This window comes from Triplophysa dalaica, chromosome 8, assembly GCF_015846415.1.
Source record: "Triplophysa dalaica isolate WHDGS20190420 chromosome 8, ASM1584641v1, whole genome shotgun sequence".
Classification (NCBI taxonomy): domain Eukaryota; kingdom Metazoa; phylum Chordata; class Actinopteri; order Cypriniformes; family Nemacheilidae; genus Triplophysa; species Triplophysa dalaica.
The window spans coordinates 14382274-14402836 of record NC_079549.1 but is presented as its reverse complement, the minus strand read 5'-3'; the positions used below and the strand labels follow the sequence as shown (position 1 = coordinate 14402836).

General features: G+C 39.1%; 1 protein-coding gene across 5 annotated transcripts in view; it reads right to left on the bottom strand.

The window, feature by feature from the left end:
• Window positions 1–3311: 3311 nt before the first annotated feature.
• Window positions 3312–20563, bottom strand: part of plekhm3 (pleckstrin homology domain containing, family M, member 3) — a 40044-nt gene continuing 22792 nt past the window's right edge. For 2 of the 5 annotated variants that reach the window (XM_056755337.1, XM_056755336.1), the window contains 3 exons: window positions 17501–17564; window positions 9735–9892; window positions 3312–6412 (listed from right to left, as the gene is read on the bottom strand). In XM_056755337.1, coding sequence (XP_056611315.1) covers window positions 6241–6412; window positions 9735–9892; window positions 17501–17564 — 394 coding nt within the window. In that variant the 3' untranslated portion in view covers window positions 3312–6240. Of the gene's footprint in view, window positions 6413–9734; window positions 9893–15672; window positions 15804–16539; window positions 16577–17500; window positions 17565–20563 lie in introns of those variants that run through there. The other 3 variants (XM_056755338.1, XM_056755339.1, XR_008907339.1) reach the window with 3 other exon arrangements.

Here is a 20563-nt window from a genome sequence, read left to right as displayed (position 1 = left end):
GCCATAAATGTGCGTACATTGTTTTCCTTGTTACGCTCGAGACGTGTGATTGTGTCTTAAACGCTATGGTAACCGAATCAATCATCCCAGCCATTTGTGCACCTGTTTATTGGTTACCTATGCACAATGGCACATTAACTTCTGAACCCCACCTTGAGGTAATCACCACCGGCTTCCTGTCTATATACCACATCCATGTAAAATGAGGCCCTTGTAGACCAGTGTACAAACTAATAAGTATCCAAAGTAACGATAAATAAAACTGCTTCCCGGTTCGAATGGCAATAAAATGAATATAGTGTGATTGAAACAAGTCTCATGCTCATGGTCTAGATAAGGTGAGCTTGGGTTTGCTTCACTTGAGCAGCGGAGCGTTGATGTCTTTGTGGAGTGATCCAGTTAAATGATGTTATTGCTTGATGAGGTGTGGTTTTGTAATGTCTCCTGGGCATGAAAACATACCATGGTGGTTGGTTCTCCCTCTCTTGTCCTGCATGCTTGAACAGATGTCTACTTGCATGCCTTTATCCGATACATGACTCTCTGTGTCTGCGTGCAGACGGACAACAATTCATTCACAATAATGTGTGATGTAATCTGACTAAATTAGCTTTTTATTTTCTTGATTTGCTTTGCTTTTCGTGTCTCGGTCACAGACAGATGACAAGATACCAGACGCTGCTTTTGTGTTGTTGGAGGATTGCAGATAGGGAACGGACCTGGAGCTACTTTTAGTGGAATTGTTTTTTCTGCGGCATTTCTGCAATTACTTTTTTTAAAACAAAAGTCATTTTTAATGGAAGTCTGATGTCAGGAGTCCTTTCAGAGTTACCACAGGTGCAGTTCATCACATTAAAGGGACAGTTTACCCCCAAAATAAAAATTCTGTCATCATTATAAACCCTCAAGTTGTTCCAAATTTGCACAGATTTCTTTGTTAAACACAGAGAAAGATATTTGGAAGAATGCTCGTAACCGTACAGTTCTTGGCCACCATTGACTTCCATAGTAGGGAGATTTACAATGTTAGTCAAAAGTGCCCCAGAACCGTTTGCTTTCCTACATTCTTTAAGTATCTTATTTTGTATAAAACAGAATAAAGCAATTAACAAAAAAAATTCGAATGTTACTCAAAATGTGATTTATGAGACTCAAATGTGCCTCAAATGCACACATCATTGCACACGTATTACATCTGACATCGTAAACAGACGTTGAGGCTCTGACCGCAGGTCAGCTGTAACTTGTCTTTGTGCAGCAGGTGCACGTTAGGATACCGCTGTTCTTACGTGTGTACTGGGAAGGTTGAAACCGACATTGTAACCCTTTACATGAGAAGCAGACCTTAGCGTTCCATCCCATGTCACTATTGTCTCCGGCACTCTATTCTGCCGTCGTCTTTTTCTCCTTAAACCGCCCTTTTGTTGTCTTTTTTCATGGCATTTCTGGCCCTGTGTTGCCAGCGCCCTAAATGAGTCTTGACTGGCCTGTGGGCCACTGGAGAAGCACAAAGGAGAACGTTCCCTTCGCTACACTGGAGCCATTGTGCCTTTCAACAATGCACTAATTGGCGACGACAATTAAGCCTGACCAACACTCAGGTTCAATTTGCCCACTCCTCAATACAAATCACGGGCAAATGAGTCGGACCGCGCACACGCAGCTCGCACACAAACACATTCACACGGTCTCGCTAAAACAACAGATATCCTCATGTGCATAACATAACTAGCAAATACACCCTCCCACTCATGAGACTCCCGTATTCGGTGTGAAGGGACATAGTGGAGAGGTCTCATACTGTGACAACCATGGAACGGTGGAATGGATTTGATTTAATGGTTAAGTTTTTAGACAAAGCAGCAAGCTTATTTATAAGGGAAACATTAAACATTATTTATCCGTTCATTGTTTGGAAACAAAAAAAAGAAAATGACTAAAAACCAACAAAAGAAATCCTACAGATCCTCAAAAACACATCTTCCTGACAAGAAAATCTTCACCGTTCCAAACAAGGACACAGCAAGTCCAGATGTGTGTGAAAACACCTTTTTAAAGTAATCTTCAACACCGAGCTGTCACACACATTAAGACCATAATGGAGTTAGGGATCAGCAGGACGCCTCGATTTCAAGCTCACGCTCGAAAACCAGCTTTAAGAGTTAGCGAACAAACACATCCGCACAAAAACACACACAAAGAGAGACTTGGCATGTTCCGGCCCATCAGCAGTGGCTAGATCCTGGTGGATTATTCTCTGTCAGAGAAAGGCTTTGGAGCGCACTAAGGCCAGGACAAATTACTGCTCTCTTTCAAGAGAAGAAAATGGGAGGGGAGGAGGAAAAAACACGAGGGAAGTGTTGAAAAAGTAAACCAGGGAGGAAGCGTCTGGGGTGGCCGACCATTAGCTTTAGCCAGGCATCACTCAGTTGAGAATTTGGGATGGTTTGTCAGAACGTGTTCAACTAGTCTGGTTCTTTTTTCCTGCACATGTTACAAAGTCTAAGACCGTAAATGAAAACGAATTAATAGTGTGAACTGTTTAGTGGAAGTGAATGAATAATAAAGTACAGATTTTTTTAACAGGAATTAATAGCTCAGGGTACACATTTTTTTACTTTTTATTTTGTAAGTCCACATTTTTCTTTGAAAACAAAAGAAGATGTTTTAAGGAATCTCTCTGGCCCTATTGATTTCCATTGTATGGACACAAAAAACCACAATGTTGTCCAACGTTCCTCAGAATAACTTCTTTAGTGAGTTATATAAGGTAGAACCTTTCATCTTAACTTTTTATTGTTTTAACGTTTTTCAAATCCCAAAACTTCATTTTCAGGTTTTTCAAAGTGGACTCTGACTTCAAGGCCGCACTGTATTTTGGCCAAATCCTTAAAAACACCTCAAGAAAATATACTGCCATGGCAACCGTTCTCAGTAAAACCATGATATCACTCGACAGAATTTCAAATGTTTATATGTGGTGCAGTTAAAATGGGGACCACAATGCATCAGCTTAGCAAAAAATTAGAAGCCCCATGCTGTGGTCTATAACAGGTCCAGTGGTTGTTGGTGTAACTCCAGACAGAACCAGATACAAGCATGTGGTTTTTAATTTGGGATTAGCTTGTGAGTCAGCGCCTGGACCGGCTCTGCTGCACCCGGACCCGAAAGGGAACACCATGACCACACTCACGACGTGATACATTTATTCCACTTCTACCAGGTCGTGAAACTCATCTTGGATTCTGATCGGGAAAAGGGTCCGTGGAGTCAATTCAGATTATTTAATAAGTGATCAAGTATACCAAATGTTAGAATGTGTTAAGTAATTGACTTTATTGGCATCAGTGGTAAAAAAACAAGGAACCCGCAGCAGTACTGAAAACAAAAGTCTGTAGTTGCATAACAGGTTGTCTATAGCGGCGAGTTTACAGGGAGCAATCCAGAAACTTATAATGAAACTGTTCATTTCTAATGAAAAATATAAATAAAATAAATACCAATGAAACAAAAACCTGATGATACAAATATACAACTGAGATCAACATGATGGCTGAAAAACTGTACAATACCTTTAGCAAATACAAACAAAAGACCAATTACAGAAATGACAAAAAAAACGATGCATTAAATTCAGATCCTTTTGCTCATCCTTCATGATCTTTTCCAGTGTTAAGAGTCCCTGATTTAAAGTGTCACATAATGCAAGTGATAAAACTCTATAATACACCAAACTCTCAAAGCTAACAGATTACAAATACATCATAAAATCCTACAGTATCATTGTTTTCCTCAGAAACTGTAAAACATGATGCATTTTCCAAAGTTCAAGCTTCAAAAAGAAAATGACAAGATCTCTCATGGGAATACAAGAGACCGCCAGATTCCAGGACCCCCAGTCTGGGGTGATTCCTTTTTTTAGTAAGGTAAGTAAAGGTCTTGGCCTTTAAAAACAAAACAAGCGATTATATTATGATATCTTCTATAGCCTGATATCCTGATTAGATTAAATACTGAAACATTTTCCTCTCACAAACTGAATGACTATACCTTGCTAACAGAAGAACATCAACAGGCTTACGCATAGGCTTTCAATTTAAGGCAGGCAAAGAGACACAGACTAATAAATACGTTCTGAACAACTACCAATCATTCATCCATCATTACGATCTCCAAACACATTTAAACTAAGAATTAATTCATTCAAACTTGAAGTATTCTTGGTGCAAATGTCTCAAAGTAACACATAAGCTAAAAAAAAAAACATGGAAAATGAACACTGTAACAAATAATATGTTGTAACAAATGTGAAAGTTGACCTACTATCATGCGCTCAAAGGGACAGTTTACCCCAAAATAAAAAAGCTGTCATCATTTAGTCATCCTTGAGTTGTTCCAAATCTGTATAAATGTATTTGTTTCGATGAACACAAAGAAAGATATTCAGAAGAATGCTTGTAGCCAAACAGTTCTTGGCCACCGTTGACAACCAAAATAGGAAAAATGACAATGGTAGTCAAAAGTGTCCCAGAACTGTTTGCTTTCCTAAATTCTTCAAAATATCCTCTTGTGTTCAACAGAACAAATACATTTGTAAAGCAATTTTGGTACTCAATGGTGGCCAAGAACTGGTTTGGTTTTTTTCCAAATATCTTTCTCTGTGTTCATCAGAACAAAGAAATGTATACAGATTTGGAACAACTTGAGGATGAGCAAGAGAAGACATAATTTTTATTTTTGGGTAAACTGTTCCTTTAAGAAGCAACAACTGTTGGTCAGAAAGAACTTGGTCTGCGCTAAAGGTCCTTGTTGTGACCAACTTGAAGCAATCAGCCCCAGCAGGACTTCTAAGTGCTTTAAATTTGTAACCATGGTGTGCTGGTCAGGTGATCTAAGAAATCTAGGATCTAAAAAGTAATAGCGGAGTGAAATATAATAGGGATTTTAAGTATTACAAAAAAGTGAATTAAAATGTCAGCTGAATACATCTGGGCGATGTGCATGGCCAGACATCAAATATTATCTGTAACCTGTTTGTTTCTTTGGAAAATAACAGACCCGAACATCAAGAACAGGACATCAAATAAGGCAGCAAAAGCAAAACAAGTGATTATTGCCAATTCTTGCCCACTAGGAGAGGTCAGCTAGTCGACGTGAATTATGAGCTCGTCCACGTCGGGTTTGCTTTACAGTTCTTGCTAAAAGGACCTTAGCAATGCTAAACAAAGCCCGAGAACTCTGGACTGTAATTTTGGGGCTTGGTGGCCAAGGATAGTTTGTAATCATAGTCCAGGCGGTTATCAAGAACAACATGGTTCTGCTGCTCATAGGCAGGGCCATTGAGTGTTGATAAACACTCGAGCAACTCTCTGACTCCAGCTGGACGGTAAAAAAACACCAACCCTACATCCCGCTACACCGCGCCTCGAACCATCGGTCATGCTGAAAGTGACATCACTTAAAAACATATGGTGACATACTGTGACCTAAAGTGCAAAAAACTGATCATAAAAAGAAAACAATTGAGAGTGAAACAGCTTAAGGGGTGATCAGGTTACCCCTCAACACGAGTATGTGTTTTTTCCATCATAAAACGTAAAAGTGCAAAAATGAGATCATGTGAAATGTAACGTATTGTTTGTGCTGGAAAGCAGATGTACCCCTCCCAGGTAGTTAGGCAGATGATATTTCGTTTCTAAGGATGTTGATCTTCAAACATCGAGAACTTCAGCCTCGTAGGTTAACTCCAACACGGAAGAAACCCAAATGCAAAAGCCAGACGTTCTTCTCGCAGCGTTCACTTTGTCAGAACCATTAATGGATTAGAAGCTCTATTTGTGTCCAGAAATTGGTTTGAATCATCGCTCTCGGATTGTGAGTCTGCCAGAAAGTGCATTATTTCACGTCTGTCAGCGAGCGTGTTTGCGTGTGAGTGTGCGAGTGTACTTCGCCTGTATTTGTCGGTTGGCCCCGGCTGTCATTTGATAGATGAAAGGGAAGGGTAAATTGGTATCATTATGAAGCCTCGGCTCTTCCGGAGCTGAATTATTGTCTCTAGGTCCATCTCTCTCAGGTGAGAGAGAAAGTAAAAAACAAAAACATTGCTGTGTCTCTGTCACTGAGCACTTCCACCAGGATACCGCAGAGTCTTGTTCTTCATGGATATGCACACACGCACAGCTGCACTTTATCACTGTTGTTGGCTCTTTCAGAAAGATGCAGTGCTCTTCGTGAACCATCTCAGGTGTCCATCTCAAAGTAGCCCAGCACTTCATCGTCGGGGCTGTCGTGAGGGGCGTGCCTCCTCCAGAACGACGCCGGTTTCTTGTGTAGCTCTCTGCGCACACAGCGCGGGCACGGCTGGGCTCGCATCCGGCACTCGGCGTGGAAGACGGCTCCGCAGCCCTCGCATCTGAAAGAAGAATATCAAATGGTCAAGATATTTAACTGAAATGAATTTTGGATGCATTGTAAGTCACTTTGGATAGAAGTGGCTGCCAATTGCATAAATAAAAAGGAAGTCACTCCAGATTCAAACACCAGATTAATAAAAGACAAACACTTTTGTTTAGTTTGTAATGCAACTTGGTGTACACAATACTGCTGAAAGATTACAGTGAAGTTGAGAAAAAGTAAAGATAAGTAGAGTAAAAAACAGCACTGGCTGACAGATATAAATATAACACAAATATATATAACATGCCGACTCATTCTGTACTAGAACAATTAGATGTTTCTATAAACAGAAATTTCCTCTTTCCCTTAACCAGCATGGGCGGTAGTTTTTGGACTGCCAAGCCCAAACTAAATTCAAAGTTCACTTCTGGCCAAGAGGTTTGGCTATACTATTCAAAGTTACTCCTGGTGGTCAATTTCTTAAAACAGTACACTTTGCATACAAGCACTATTAAAAACAATATATTACGTTCCTCAAACTCTTCTTTACTACACATAAACACACTACAGGAGAAAATCAAACACGCGCCATAAATACAACCTAAAGCATGCAAGATATTAGTAGCTGCGACCACAGAAAGTCTATTTTAAATCTGCCTGCATAAAAAACGTATACTTTCCAACGGTTTAAAGTCCAAAAGCTATACAGTTATGGTACTTGCTCATCTGTGAGGTGTGGTGGTGGTTTGTGGAATTTATGGATTTACAGTGGGGCGTGGAAACACCTTTAGCGCTTATGACTGCATTCTAGTGCACTATTGAGCATGTGCTGTTACAGATACAACAGCAAACACACACAAACACACCCATAACATTCTGGATAAGCTCAACAGGGCGCACAGTAAAGCGGTTAATATAACACCTGGATCCAGCTGGACTAACAAATCTTTATCATTGAATCCAAATGTGTAGATACTAGGGCTAATAATATTTGTAAATGATATAAATAATAAATATTCTAAAAAAAAAAAAAATCCTTATAGTTTAAAACATGCTAAATCATACCTTAAACAGCATAGTATAACAAAATAACGAAGAGATAACACAAACGAAATACGATTTTGTCACTGGCCCAAAGCAATTCTCCATCACTCTTCTCATGAACGGTGTTTTACAGTTAATAATATTTAAAGTCACCATGAAATCAAAATTTACAATTTTCATTTATTCAATAGAATGTTGCATTGTATAACGGATTAATCCATGCATGTCATTATTATTTTTAATTCATGTCCCCCATCAAATAAAATCTCATCTCTGCATTGCATACAATATATCTCTGCCTGTGGACGGGCACAGAGACATTGAGAGAGAGAGTTCGTCCAAAACGCTTGAGCATCACGTGATAAATGGAACCTTCAGATACTTCCAGGAAGTTATGTTTTCTCTTTAAATTCTTTTTTTCTCTAATTTTATTATTCTTTAAATGGCTTTCGTCTTTAAATGGGCTAAACGTTTACCTCGGTTGGTATGTTGCGCAGCTCCTTGTGTAACTAGTAACTTCCGGGAACTATTGAAAATTTGAAAAAAATGTTCAATTGGAGTCAACCGACAAATACACGACTCTCTATCTCAATGCCTCTGGACGGGCCTATACTGACTGTCCAATGGCCTGGCTTCCAATAATCCAATCAATTCCCAAAGAACAAAATAAAGCCATAAAGTCATTGTAATCAGATACATGTCACAATTGTGCCACTGGACCACAAAACTGTTTGAGATTTAAACATCATCTGAGAACTTTATAAATGAGCTTTCTATTGATGCATGGTTTGTTAGGATAGGACAATATGCAACTATTTGAAAATCTGGAATTTGGAATCTGAGGGTGGAAAAAAAATATTGAGAAAAATCGCCTTGAAAGTTGTTAATCAGAGGCAATGTAGCCCGCCATTGCTAAGAAGAATGGGTTTGTTTTAAAATTCTCTATTGGCTTGTAATGATGTTGTGGAGAGTAGATGAACCGGAAACCGAAAATTCTAACAGTGAATTTCCACCACAGCGGAGCGTGCTGCTGGCAACACTGAAATGCATTTGCTTTGAGGCCTCCGAAATGAATCCACCATTTGCAAGCAGTTGGAAACAAACGTCATAATCTTGGCTTGGCTACTGTTTACAGCGACTGGCTTCCGCCCGGGGTTTGTCTCTTGATATTAGCATAAAATTAGGAAGAGCCCAACTTTTTGACGCTCTCGGCCGCTCAAAATGCCTTTTCCGCACCACTGTCGGTCTCAAAATGCAAAACGTGAGCGTCAAGCGCAGCTTTCATACAAATGAATTAAAAAAAATCACCCACTCAAGCTTACTGTGATGTTTTCACTGGCGTGGAGCAGAGCGAGCAATTCTCAAAGAGTCTACAGCAGCGAAAAGTTTGTAGGTGTGTTTTTCGGCCATTTTTGTTTGTGACTTTGCTGCCTCTACTCACAAAACAAAATTGGAAATAAAAAGTAAATTTACCAAAAATCTACAACTTCCGCTTCATGGTGACTTTAAGACTTGATAAACATTAATGTTAAAAAAAATATTAACTTTAGGCAATACTTGATTCTGATTGGCCAGCTGGGACATTCCAAGGTCTATATAGGTTCATAGTTTTAACATCAAACTTTAACAAAGGTCCTGATCATCCTGTCAGGACTTATTTTGTGGTAACAACTGGCTGGATATACATTAAACCATACCGTACGTTACATTAACTTATATAAATAAGTTACCTTTAATGTTTGAACTCCAATTTGAATGCTTTAATCTCCGAACAACCAACAGTCATTCAGACGTTATCAGTGTTCCACAGCCCTGAGTGAGGAGCTATGTATAAATACCTGCATCTGGTCTCCTAACAGCTCTTTGCTACACAGTGAGGTGAAGAGATTCTAGTCTGGTGTGAAATACACACAAGTTTATCAGCTGCCAGCAATAATCGGAGCATGCTTAAAGAAGCCGAGATGCTGGAGGGATTAACGGTCCTCTAGCGCACACACTGACCTATCACTGCTCCATCATACCTCACACGCCTTCAATTCACTGCCTGCTGGGTGTGACTGACATTACAAAGGGAAGGACAATCATCACCCATGAGCTGAGGGTATGGTACAGAGCTGTGAGATCAACAACACCATTATCAGCATTAGCGATGAAGATGATATTTAATCATATGATCAATATCATATCGAATACAATGACATTTTTTATACAATTCTTTTTGTGGATGCTGCATGCACCATTTATGCCTTTATAGAGTTTCGAGGTTAGAGATGAACCGTAACTGTAGGTCTAACCTTTTGGATGTGTTCTCCTGGAAGGGATAGATGACCTGGCCGTTGTGGCACAGCTCACAGATGAAGCCCTTCTCTCGACACAGACTGCAGCTGTACACGTGAGAGCTGGCAAACTTGATTACCTTCGAGAGGAATGGAGCAAGCTTTCCATCTATGACCTACAGGAAAGAAAAAGATGAAAGTTATAAAGTTACCTACAACAAGGATTCTCTTTTGCACATTTCAACTCTTACTGTGGGGCAAATCTGCGTAACAGACTGAAGTATGATAAAATGTGTTAGACAGAATTCAGAGTAGTGCAGTCTTGTAGCTGGAAACCATACGATGGAAACCCATGGAGGAGGAACTTTGGGAACATTGAAGTTTTAAACGTGACCCTTGTGAATCCAGTATAACATGAGTTTGACCAAATGTGTTCAACAGGTATGAGTAAAGCATGAAGAAGCAGCTGGAGTCTAAAATAAAAACTCTATTATTCAATGGGCGGTAATCCTGTTAACAGTTACATGTCTATCTGAGAGTTTCAGCAACTGGACAAACACTTCAAGCTTTAAATGGGAGACCAAAAAAATAAAAAAGACAGCACATGAGGAATCCGGAATGAAACCTAATGAATGCTTCGAGAGTGGGGGATGGCGATGGATCGAGGGTGGGGTAATTCCTTTCGGGATACTGTTCGTAAAAAATAATATGTGAATGCCATTTATCGGGCAGAGTAGTTAAAAACCGGCTTGGTCTTTGAAAGCGGGCTGCTGAAGAAGGCGTATTGTAGGCAGCTGAATGAGACAGGGGAAGGGGCCTAGACCTCCAGTGCATATTCACCAAGGGAGCATAGACAAGTGGCTACACCTGGCAGCACTGCGGCGGACCAATTAAAGGGCCTGCCAGCATTCTTCAGCCCTTCCACAAGGAGCCGACCAAAGAATGGTGGAGGAGAAGAGGGGACGGTGAAGGAGAGCTTGCGAGGGTGGGACGGGAGGGCCAGGGGGAAGAGAGAATAAAGGAGGGACCACCACAGTCTCCCACGAAAGACGCGCGTGCACGCACACATGCGCAGCATGAGCGAGAAGAATGGGGTGGAAGGGGGAAGGTTTGTGTGGGAAGGGGAGACTACGCATATAGACACTGCGACCTGAGGATCTGCGAGGTCTCAAGTCTGTGACACAAATGCACTGAAGCTGTGTTGAAGGAATAGGTCACCCAAAACAAAAATCTCTGTCATCATTATTTATTCACCCTAATGTTGTTCACAACCTTGATGATTTACTTTCTTCTCTAGAAGATGAGAAGATATTTGGAGAAATGTCTCAGTGGTTCATACAATGGAAGTCAATTGAGGTCAATGTTGTTTGGTTACCAACTTTCTTCAAAATATCAACATACGAAATAAAGTCATACAGGTTTGGAATGACTTGAGGAGTAAATGATGACAGATTGTTTCTTTTTTGTTGTTCGCATAAACTATTCTCTTAACTGACTGGAATAAACTGGAATTATGTTTCGCCTTCCAACAGAGCTCTGAATACAACACCAGTATAACCAAAAACCCACAATGCTATAAAGCAGTCACTGTCACTGCCCAATAAACACAGAGGTGAGACTGTTGGCAAGCTTTCTCAGCATAGGCAACAGGAAAGCCCTCAACTATCCATCCATCAAAAAGCTTTCAGTTCAGACATCCCTGTTTTTCACCGGCCAGGCTGACTGAACCTGGAGGCAATAACCAGACTTTTCCCATGCGGGAGAGTAATATAGCGATGCATTAAGGAAACGTTGCGAGCCACCAATCAAAGCGTCCCATGGTAAAGATGATATATACCCCTCTTGATCAATGCTGGCAGGGGGAGTAATTAAACGTTTTAATAATTTAGAGGGGGCGCTGAGATATAGAGTTCACTTACACCATGCTTGATGGGAGAGAGCTTTACTGAGAGAGCTCGAAGGCTGTTAAACAGAGTTACTGACAATGAATTAGAATTGTGAATTTATGTTTGAAAATTGAGGTGTTTGAGAGAACCAGAAGCTGAAATGCAATTATTAATATTAAATGAGCTTAGAGTAGCTGTAGTTCACACATGGCTTTTTATACTTTCTCTCAGTTTAAGGTCAATTAATCATACTTTTTGCTAATATTCTACAATATATGCCCTATGGAAACTATGGAACTGTAATAAAAGAATATCGTCACATTTCGGCATTTTGCATTTTATCGTTCATTTTTCTTTTTCTAATATATGTACAAAAATATGAACCCGTTTTCTTTTGTAGTATTTGAGGTCTGGGAACATACGGAGCATGGTTTTTGACATATTTCTCAAGTTTTCATTTTCTGAGAGAGTGAGAGAGAGAGAGAGAGAGAGAGAGAAGGGATAGATGGAGAGAGAGGTAGAGAGAGAGGGAGAGAGAGGTAGAGAGAGAGGGAGAGAGAGAGAGAGAGAGAGAAGGGATAGATGGAGAGAGAGGTAGAGAGAGAGGGAGAGAGAGGTAGAGAGAGAGGGAGAGAGAGAGGGAGAGAGAGATGGATAGATGGAGAGAGAGAGAGAGAGAGAGAGAGAGAGAGCGAGAGAGAGAGAGCGAGAGAGAGGGAGGGAGAGGTAGAGAGAGAGGGAGAGAGAGAGAAGAGAGAGAGAGAGAGAGAGAGAGATGGATAGATGGAGAGAGGGAGAGAGGAGAGAGAGAGAGAGAGAGAGAGAGAGAGAGAGAGAGAGAGAGAGAGAGAGAGAGAGAGAGAGGATAGATGGAGAGAGAGAGAGAGAGAGAGAGAGAGAGAGAGAGAGAGAGGAGAAGAGAGAGTGGTTTATAAAATGATACAAGGATAGGATTCAAAAGTGTATGTAGCAAATGTAACAATATCAAACTGTCTAAAATCTTATATCAAAATACGGTTTAAAACTGAAAGATTTATATTTCTAAGTCACCAATCATATGGGGATTTGACAACATATATTTCTTTCAATAACACAAGATGGAGCACAAAACTTTTTCCTAGAACATTCTCAAGTCGTGCTGGAATAACACATTACCAGGTCTTGCTTTGTAAAGTCCACGGCTAATACTTTTTTTTATATAACTTTCATAAAAAAACGACACTTCTTATATTTATTTACTAAAAAGGAATAATAGAAAGTTGGCATGTATTACGAAAAAATAGAATTTTAAGTGGTATTTCATTCCCCAATGTGTGTACCGTGTACAGTACCATATATCCTTTCCTAAACTATCCTCTATTACAGTGAACTCAAATCAGCATATCTATCCTTGTAACGAGTGGTATGGACAGTGTCCGCCAAATCAGCCCACCCCAACCAAATCCCCCACCTTTCCTCCTGTCTTGCCTATGCTTTGTCGTCAGCAGCTTAATCCCCTAAAACCACAGTTTAGCGCCTACTTCTTCATCCCCTCCTCAGCCCTGGTCTTAATGTCCTCACCCGCTCCATTAAACGGCAGAGAAAGGGGCCAGATTAGACAAATAATAAGAGTGTGAGCTCTGTTTGGATAACACTCTTACTGCCAAGACCTTGCAAAACAGGATTAAAACCAGCGTGTAAAGAAGAGAGAGGGTTCGCCACCAGGGTATCACGTGAGGTGGGCACGAGAGAAACGGTATGAGGATTCATCCCGTACATGGATTAAGAAACCAGTGGTTTCAAATGAATTAAAGGGAGAGTTCACCCAAAAATGAAAATTCTGTCGTCATTTATTCACCCTCAGGTTGTTTCAAACCTGTATAAACTTCTTTGTTCTGTTGAACACAAAGAAAGATGTTTAAATGAATATTAGAAATCATCCACTACCATAGAAGGATAAAAATTATTGTTTTTTTTTGCTCTTTCAAACACTTAATTAGATTTATTGAAGAATTCAGGAAAACATTTTATGGGGCACATTTGACTACCATGTAATTTTTCCAACTATGGCAGTCAATGATGTTCCAGAACCGATATTGCTAGCATTCTTCTAAATATCTTTATTTATGTTCATCAGAACAAAGTAATTTATACCATTCTGAGACAAAGAGGGTGAGTGAAAGAAGACACATTTCATTTTGGGGGAAATGTCCCTTTAACCACCATAATAAATGAGGTAATACCACCAGATCCTGCCCCCATATTGTGTTGCCTCAACACGTGCACACTTAGACAAAACATAGATTTAAGATTTATATACTGCTCCACGTGTGGGTCATCTTGGGCCACTTTGAACATTTTTCAATTCTTCCAAAAGCTACATCAAACAAAACACAGTGGCCAAACAAAGGTGGCTTCGGGGCGAGCCTTTTGCAAACAAATATGGTCAATGAGGTCATTTTTTAGAAAAGAACATAGCCAAACCCTGGTTTAATTGTTAAAAATGTATGGGCATGAGCATTTGGTTTTGTCTATGGTGTTTGGAGGCTTGCTGGAGATAGTTCAGCATTCGGTGACCTCTACACGAAGGCCGAGCATTCCAGAGGCAGAGGACCTGGTATTAAGTAGCAACACTAAAAGAAAATGGCTCCTTAATAAGGTAAGCCAATTAAGAGGCTGAAAGAGACAGCGATGTGACGTGAATGGGAAATGCCTCAAATTTGGGCCTTACAGGAGCAGTGAAGAAGGGTTTGAAGCCATGGGGAAGAGTATAAAAGCTTTCCAACAAATGCCATGAATGAAAAGTCCACAAGGAGTTGGGAAAGATGCATGTAGGTGCCAAATTTTCCCAACAAATGCAAGTTTTCAAGAGAAAGCAGCACATCACCTGCAATATTGCAGAAGAGAATGTAGAAATGTAAAAAAGGACGTAAGGCGTTGTCAGGCGATGGGATGTTAGGGAAGAATAGAAGGGAACAGAAGCAGAGGGAGGACTGTTATGCTTTGTTCTTCTGCCTGTTGCTCCTGAATGGCAGCAATTAGTTAGCTTGGGTGGGGGAGCTACAGGGTGGAGAGAGAGCGAGTAAATGGACTCCAGCCTCTCACCAGGAGACCGAAGGGAGTGGGGTTGTGGGACAAGAGAAAAGATGTTCTGAGAGTAACAGAAAAATAAGGGCAGGGTCATTTTAAGAAACAGAAGAGTGACAAAAATTCAGCAGGGGGTAGCAGGAGAGAGAGAAAGAAAAGAGTGGAAGAACTATAATTGAGAAATACAGTTACAGTTGTGCTCAAATGTTTACACACCCCTTGCAGAATCTGGAAAAAGCTGAAACTTTTGTTAAAATACGAGGTTTTTTCGAAAAATTATGGTTTATTTTTAATTAAGTCCTGCTCTGAGAAAGTTATTTCACTAAAGAAATGTTAACAAAGTTCACACTAAAGAATAATTACGGAACTTCTAAAAATAGCCCAGGGCAAAAGTTAACATGCTCCTGATTCTTAATACTTTATGATGTTACCTAAACAATCAATGAAAGATTTTATGTTTAGTCACAGTTGTTTAAGGGTTTGTTATGAGTCAGTAGACTGTCCACTGATCTTCATAACAATCACCCAGGTCCTCCACAATCTTTGATTTTTCAGCATTTCTGGATATTTTACTCGTGTCCATCAGTAACTGTATGATGTTGAGATTTCTCTTTTTACATTGAGGACCATTAAGAGACTCATACACAAATATAACAATAGATAGAAACATTCAGTGCTGCCCACAAAGTAAACACCATTCATTTAAAGTCAGGTGGTTGTGAACCTTTGAAAAAGGTTTACACCCATCATTGCAATATATAATAAATAAAATCTACAACTAGACTTTCTATTGAACGGTTTATCTCACTATGTTTTTTACAGCAAATAATAGCTAGAACATGACTTTTCTTTCAATAAGAAGTTATTTTATTTAAAGTTACATAACTATCCAGTGTATCCAGAGTAACATTTAGTCGAATTTAGCACCATCTAGTGGTGAGGTTGCAAATTGCAACCAACGGCTCACTCCAGCTCTCCCTTTCAAAGCAATACGGTGGCTGACAGAGAACTAAGATGTTGTCATGTTTTCGCTTCTTTGTCAAAGGAGGTACCGTTTTACGGTACGCGGTCTGTAGAGCAGATTGTCCATTTAGTGCTACTGTAGAAACAACACAGCGAATTCCATGATGACCTGCTGTATATGTGGACAGAAATAGCTCATTATAAGGCAATAAAACACAGTTATGTATCTTATATTGCATTTCTGTCAATAGATCCTCCAAAAAATATATACATTTTACTAAATTGCGTGTAATTACAAAAATGGAGAGAAAACTGTTGGTTAGGCAAAATGAAGTCAACCATTTCACTGACTAGACTAAAGTCTACCAATGCACTGTTTAAAGAAAATTTTCACATGCATTGTATGTTACAAGAAGATTCATTGGAGTATCTTAACTTTTACCGCTTTGGGGTTTTGTGCATATATCTAAAGTTACTCTGAGTAACACTTCAGCAAAGGGTGTGAAAAAACACACACACAGCACATTTTCACAGCCACTCAACTCCAACTGCCAGATGAGACTGAGCAGACACACAGTCCACATTGTGATGATGTGTGCTACAGGTGTGTGTGCGCGTGTGTGCAAATGTGATGACGTCTTTTATGTGTACAGTGTCAGAATCTGATATGTCCAGGAGGTGTGTGTATATATATAGTGGCCCATAAAGAATGTCAACACTTAAGCCACACTTAAAAATCTGTGAACTTCATTGCATTACTGTAGATAGCCAAATATCATAGCAAGAAGCATTTTAAATGTAGTACAAATACATTTAACACATTTCGCACAGAAGTTTGTTGAAATAGACAAAAGTATTTGTCTTTCTGGGGATGAACTGCACCTTTGTTTCCTTTGCTTGACACCTGTGTGAAGCTGAGGGCAACTGACTTCATCCATCAACAAGCTGGGAAAATGTAATTGTAAAAATGTTCAAACAAGTAACTTCTGAGAAAAGCATGCTTTTGCTTTGATACTTTTCTTTTCATTGCAATGAAGATCTTATTTTACATGATCAAAGGGCCACTGTATGTTAAATGCATCTTTTTCACCTCAATTTAGTGAATCTGCATATTAGAAGTTTACACAAAAAAAATGTAATTTACAAAGTTCTACAAATCTTCCACCATTTATTAAACAGATATACAGCCGTGGAAACAAATAGAGACCTTTACAGTTTTTCATTGAATCAGAATTTCTAGATGACATTTCGCTTGGTGCTCCCTAACTCTTTGTAAGTCGCTTTGGATAAAAGCGTCTGCTAAATGACTAAATGTAAATGTATTTCGGCCATTCCAGTTCAGTTTTTGGGGATTTTCAACAAAAATAAAACCTCAGGAGAGACAAAGTCATCCAACAGCAATGTGAAAGACTGACAGAATGATAAGAAACATGAAAACTGTGATAAAAAATCAAGGTAATAACGTAAAAAATAATTTAAGAACTTTTCATAAAAACATGTTCAAATATTACTGTTGTATTATGAACTTGTTCTCTATGCAGTATTGAGGTCTGAAAATATGAAATTTATTCGATTTGTGTCTCCTTTATTCATTTTCAGCAAATAAATGCAAATGGACACAATCTTAATATTTGATTTTTTTTTATATTGTTAGTAGTTTACAGAATGAAATTATCATTTTACCTTAACACATTCCAATAAATAGTAAATGTTAAAATCAGAAAATCAGTTTTAAAAATTGTCTCTTATTTTTTTCCGTGGGTGTTTACTGTATCTTACACTAAGAAGTTAAATTACGTAAAATGTAAAAAAGCATTAAGCAGATTTCTTGCAGGCATAGTTACATGTACAAAAAGAGAGAAAACTTACCTGCTGTAAATCTGCCAATGAATAGAGGTGTACATGCTGTAAAAGGTATTCCCTTGGAAAGATCCTGCAGAAACAATACATTAACATATCAGTTAGGGAAGTAACAATATCAAAATCTCTCTGTATGATAATACCTCGGCATAGCGTCCCCGGTACGATATTTATTGCAATTTTTTAATGAAATAGGTTGATTTGAAAAGGGGCCATGACCATCCTCTTTTCTTTATCCTCTAATCATAACTTTTGCTTAGAGGTATGAGTTATGAATGAGATCGGTCAAATGACGTAAAAATGCCTTTTATAAAATAAAATAATTGCCAGAGGTAACTTTCTCTATGTTTCCCTTTCGTTTCATACAGTAATGTGACCACGATAATATTGAGACAATTTTGCTATTGTGATTACACGATATTGATAATATTGTTTCATCCCTTATCAATATTTTGTTAGTTCATAATATAAATCTGTACATTTCTATAAAAAAGTAATTGCATTAGTGGCGATTTTTCCCTTTTCGAGTTTTTGCACGTGCAATTTTTTTATTTTAAATAAAGACATGCGGCAGGCGTGCGCAAATAGGGAGCGACACATCGAGATGAAAAAGTTCATTGTTTCAGAGTGCCGCGTTTTCCAAACGGTTTTTGACGCAACATGTGAATCGCCCCTTAGGCTGCACGCATCAACACAGAAAACCATTCCATGAGCAATACTAGTATCCTGCCATCCCGCCTCTGTAACCATGACAACATGGGTCCAAATTGCTTGGAAATGGGGTTAATTCAATTGAATTGGAAAAAGGCTGTAAAATAGGCATTTAAAAGCACTACCCCTTATTATGGGTGAAGTGGGGCGGCTATGTCTCTCTCTCCATCTGGCTGGCTATTGTGGCCCTCTTCACCTCTCTCCTCCCATGAGTCTACTCTGGCGCTCTCGCTCTCTCATTCACCCACGGCTGCTCACATTACAAACTCAAGGGCCCACAGAATCATCCGGAAAAGAGGGGATGGGAGTGGGAAAGCAACAGGCATATTGTGAATGGGGGAGTGAGGACGGACGGAGAACAAGGGGAAATGGAAGATTGAGAGATACAAGATATTTCTGAAAAGAGAGAAATACTGTATATATCACACAGGGTAGAAACTTTGAGGGTACCCTGGATGCTCAGAATCTCATCTTGTAATACATGTCTGGATAGATCATAATAAGCAAAGACATCGGAGCAACAGAAGAGAAAATTCCTCCTAATTAAATGTGCTTAAAATAATTCACTCGGACACATTGCCAATAGCATAGCCCCACCATAGATAAGCATGACCATATTATAAAGGATCCAACAGGATAATTGGGTCTATTTAATAGTCTGGTATTGTAACTTTCAATGCATCTTTACCCCTAAACCATTAATAGTTTCTCCGCTCAGCTCAGTGGTTTAGCAGCCCACCGGACGCATGTTGGGAATTGAGTCTTGAGGGCCAACAATGTAGCTCAGAGTCAGCAAAGAGACATTTCTGTGGCATTCATGCTCTTAATAGCATAAATGACATAAATGGAAAGCAAAACGGGTAGTTTTGAGCTCTAATGGTCCATTTAGGGATATTATGGAGACGAAGCGAAATATCATTTTAAATGGCAAGCAGCTGTAATTTCGAGTGTGCCTTTTCAGTGTTTGCATGGTTCAAGTTCTGAGACCTCCGTCTATTACTTTGTGGTTTGTGGTGGAGCTCAGTTGTTCTTCTTCACTGAAGTAATCTCAGGGCTGGCAGAAGGAAAGCATGGCGGCACTCCAGACAGCCCCATTCACGGCTCATCCCCCAGGCCTCATTAGGCCGAGCCATCATTACTGCACTAATCTAAAGTCTAAACTGAGGCACGGACGCAGGGGGTGGGATGTTTACTAAGCTAGGGATGAATTTTCTTTTCATTTGTTTATGGAAGGCTTAAGGGTCAATAGACAAGAGTTGCAGCAGGTGTCATTAGTACAAATAGAGCTGCTGAAAGCTGCTTTGTTACTATGCGTTTGACACATGGCATGTCAAAAATGATACTTTATCAAGAGCCGGGTTTATCCGAGATTTAAGAAATGAATGCTGTAGTGCCCATAGAGGGGGGAGAATCTGTTTACCTGAAATGACCAGGATGTACTGTGAGAGAAGAGTATGTGCGTGTTCTTCAAAGTAATGAGAAGGCTGTATGATGAGATACTTGAAAAATACATTTGTCACCCAAAATTGAATGTTCCGTCATTACTCACTCTCAAGTCGCTTAAAAAAAAACCTTTTGGAAAATAAAGTCATTTCTCTTTATTGTTATTTTCCATCTATTGAAAGTGAATGAGCACGGGGCTGTAAAGATGTAGAAATGTACAGTAGTGAAAGCTGTATTGGGCAATTCCAGCGTAATGGATGTGACATTTTAAGTCAAAAAATTAAACAGAAATTTTTAGAGAATGTATTTATTACTAATATATTGACTTATATGTTAATATTTTACTAAACCCCTGAGGGAAAACTTGTTTCTATACATAAGTTTTCCATTTTAAAAGAAAGAAAGCTTGAATGTGACCAAAAAAAAAGATGAAGAAGTGTGACAACAAACTATTAGTTAAAATATACAAACCAGAAGCAATAATATCCAACAAATGGAGAGGCCACGGCTCTTCATTGAGCTTAAAATAGTTATTTAATTTTAATGTGCCGATTTATGTATGAGGAATATGGACATTATGGATGAGACAATTCACTAACTTGACTATAAAAAAACATGCTTTAAAAACAAAATGCTTTTCAATTTTTTAAAATAGGTATTAACACCAAATACTGACATCTGACCTATGAGTATAAAGAAAACCATTGGTAAAAATATATAAAAATATTGTAAGGTAAACATTTTGACAGATTCATGAATTTTCAGGCTATACCTCTAAAAAAGCTGTCATGACACTCAGATCTACATTTCAGTTAGTTAGTGATAAATTTGCAGTAAAACAAATATGTGCCCCGTCACCTAGAATTGAAAACTTGAATTTTTTTCATCTGAAATTCTGTATGAAGACCAAATACAAAT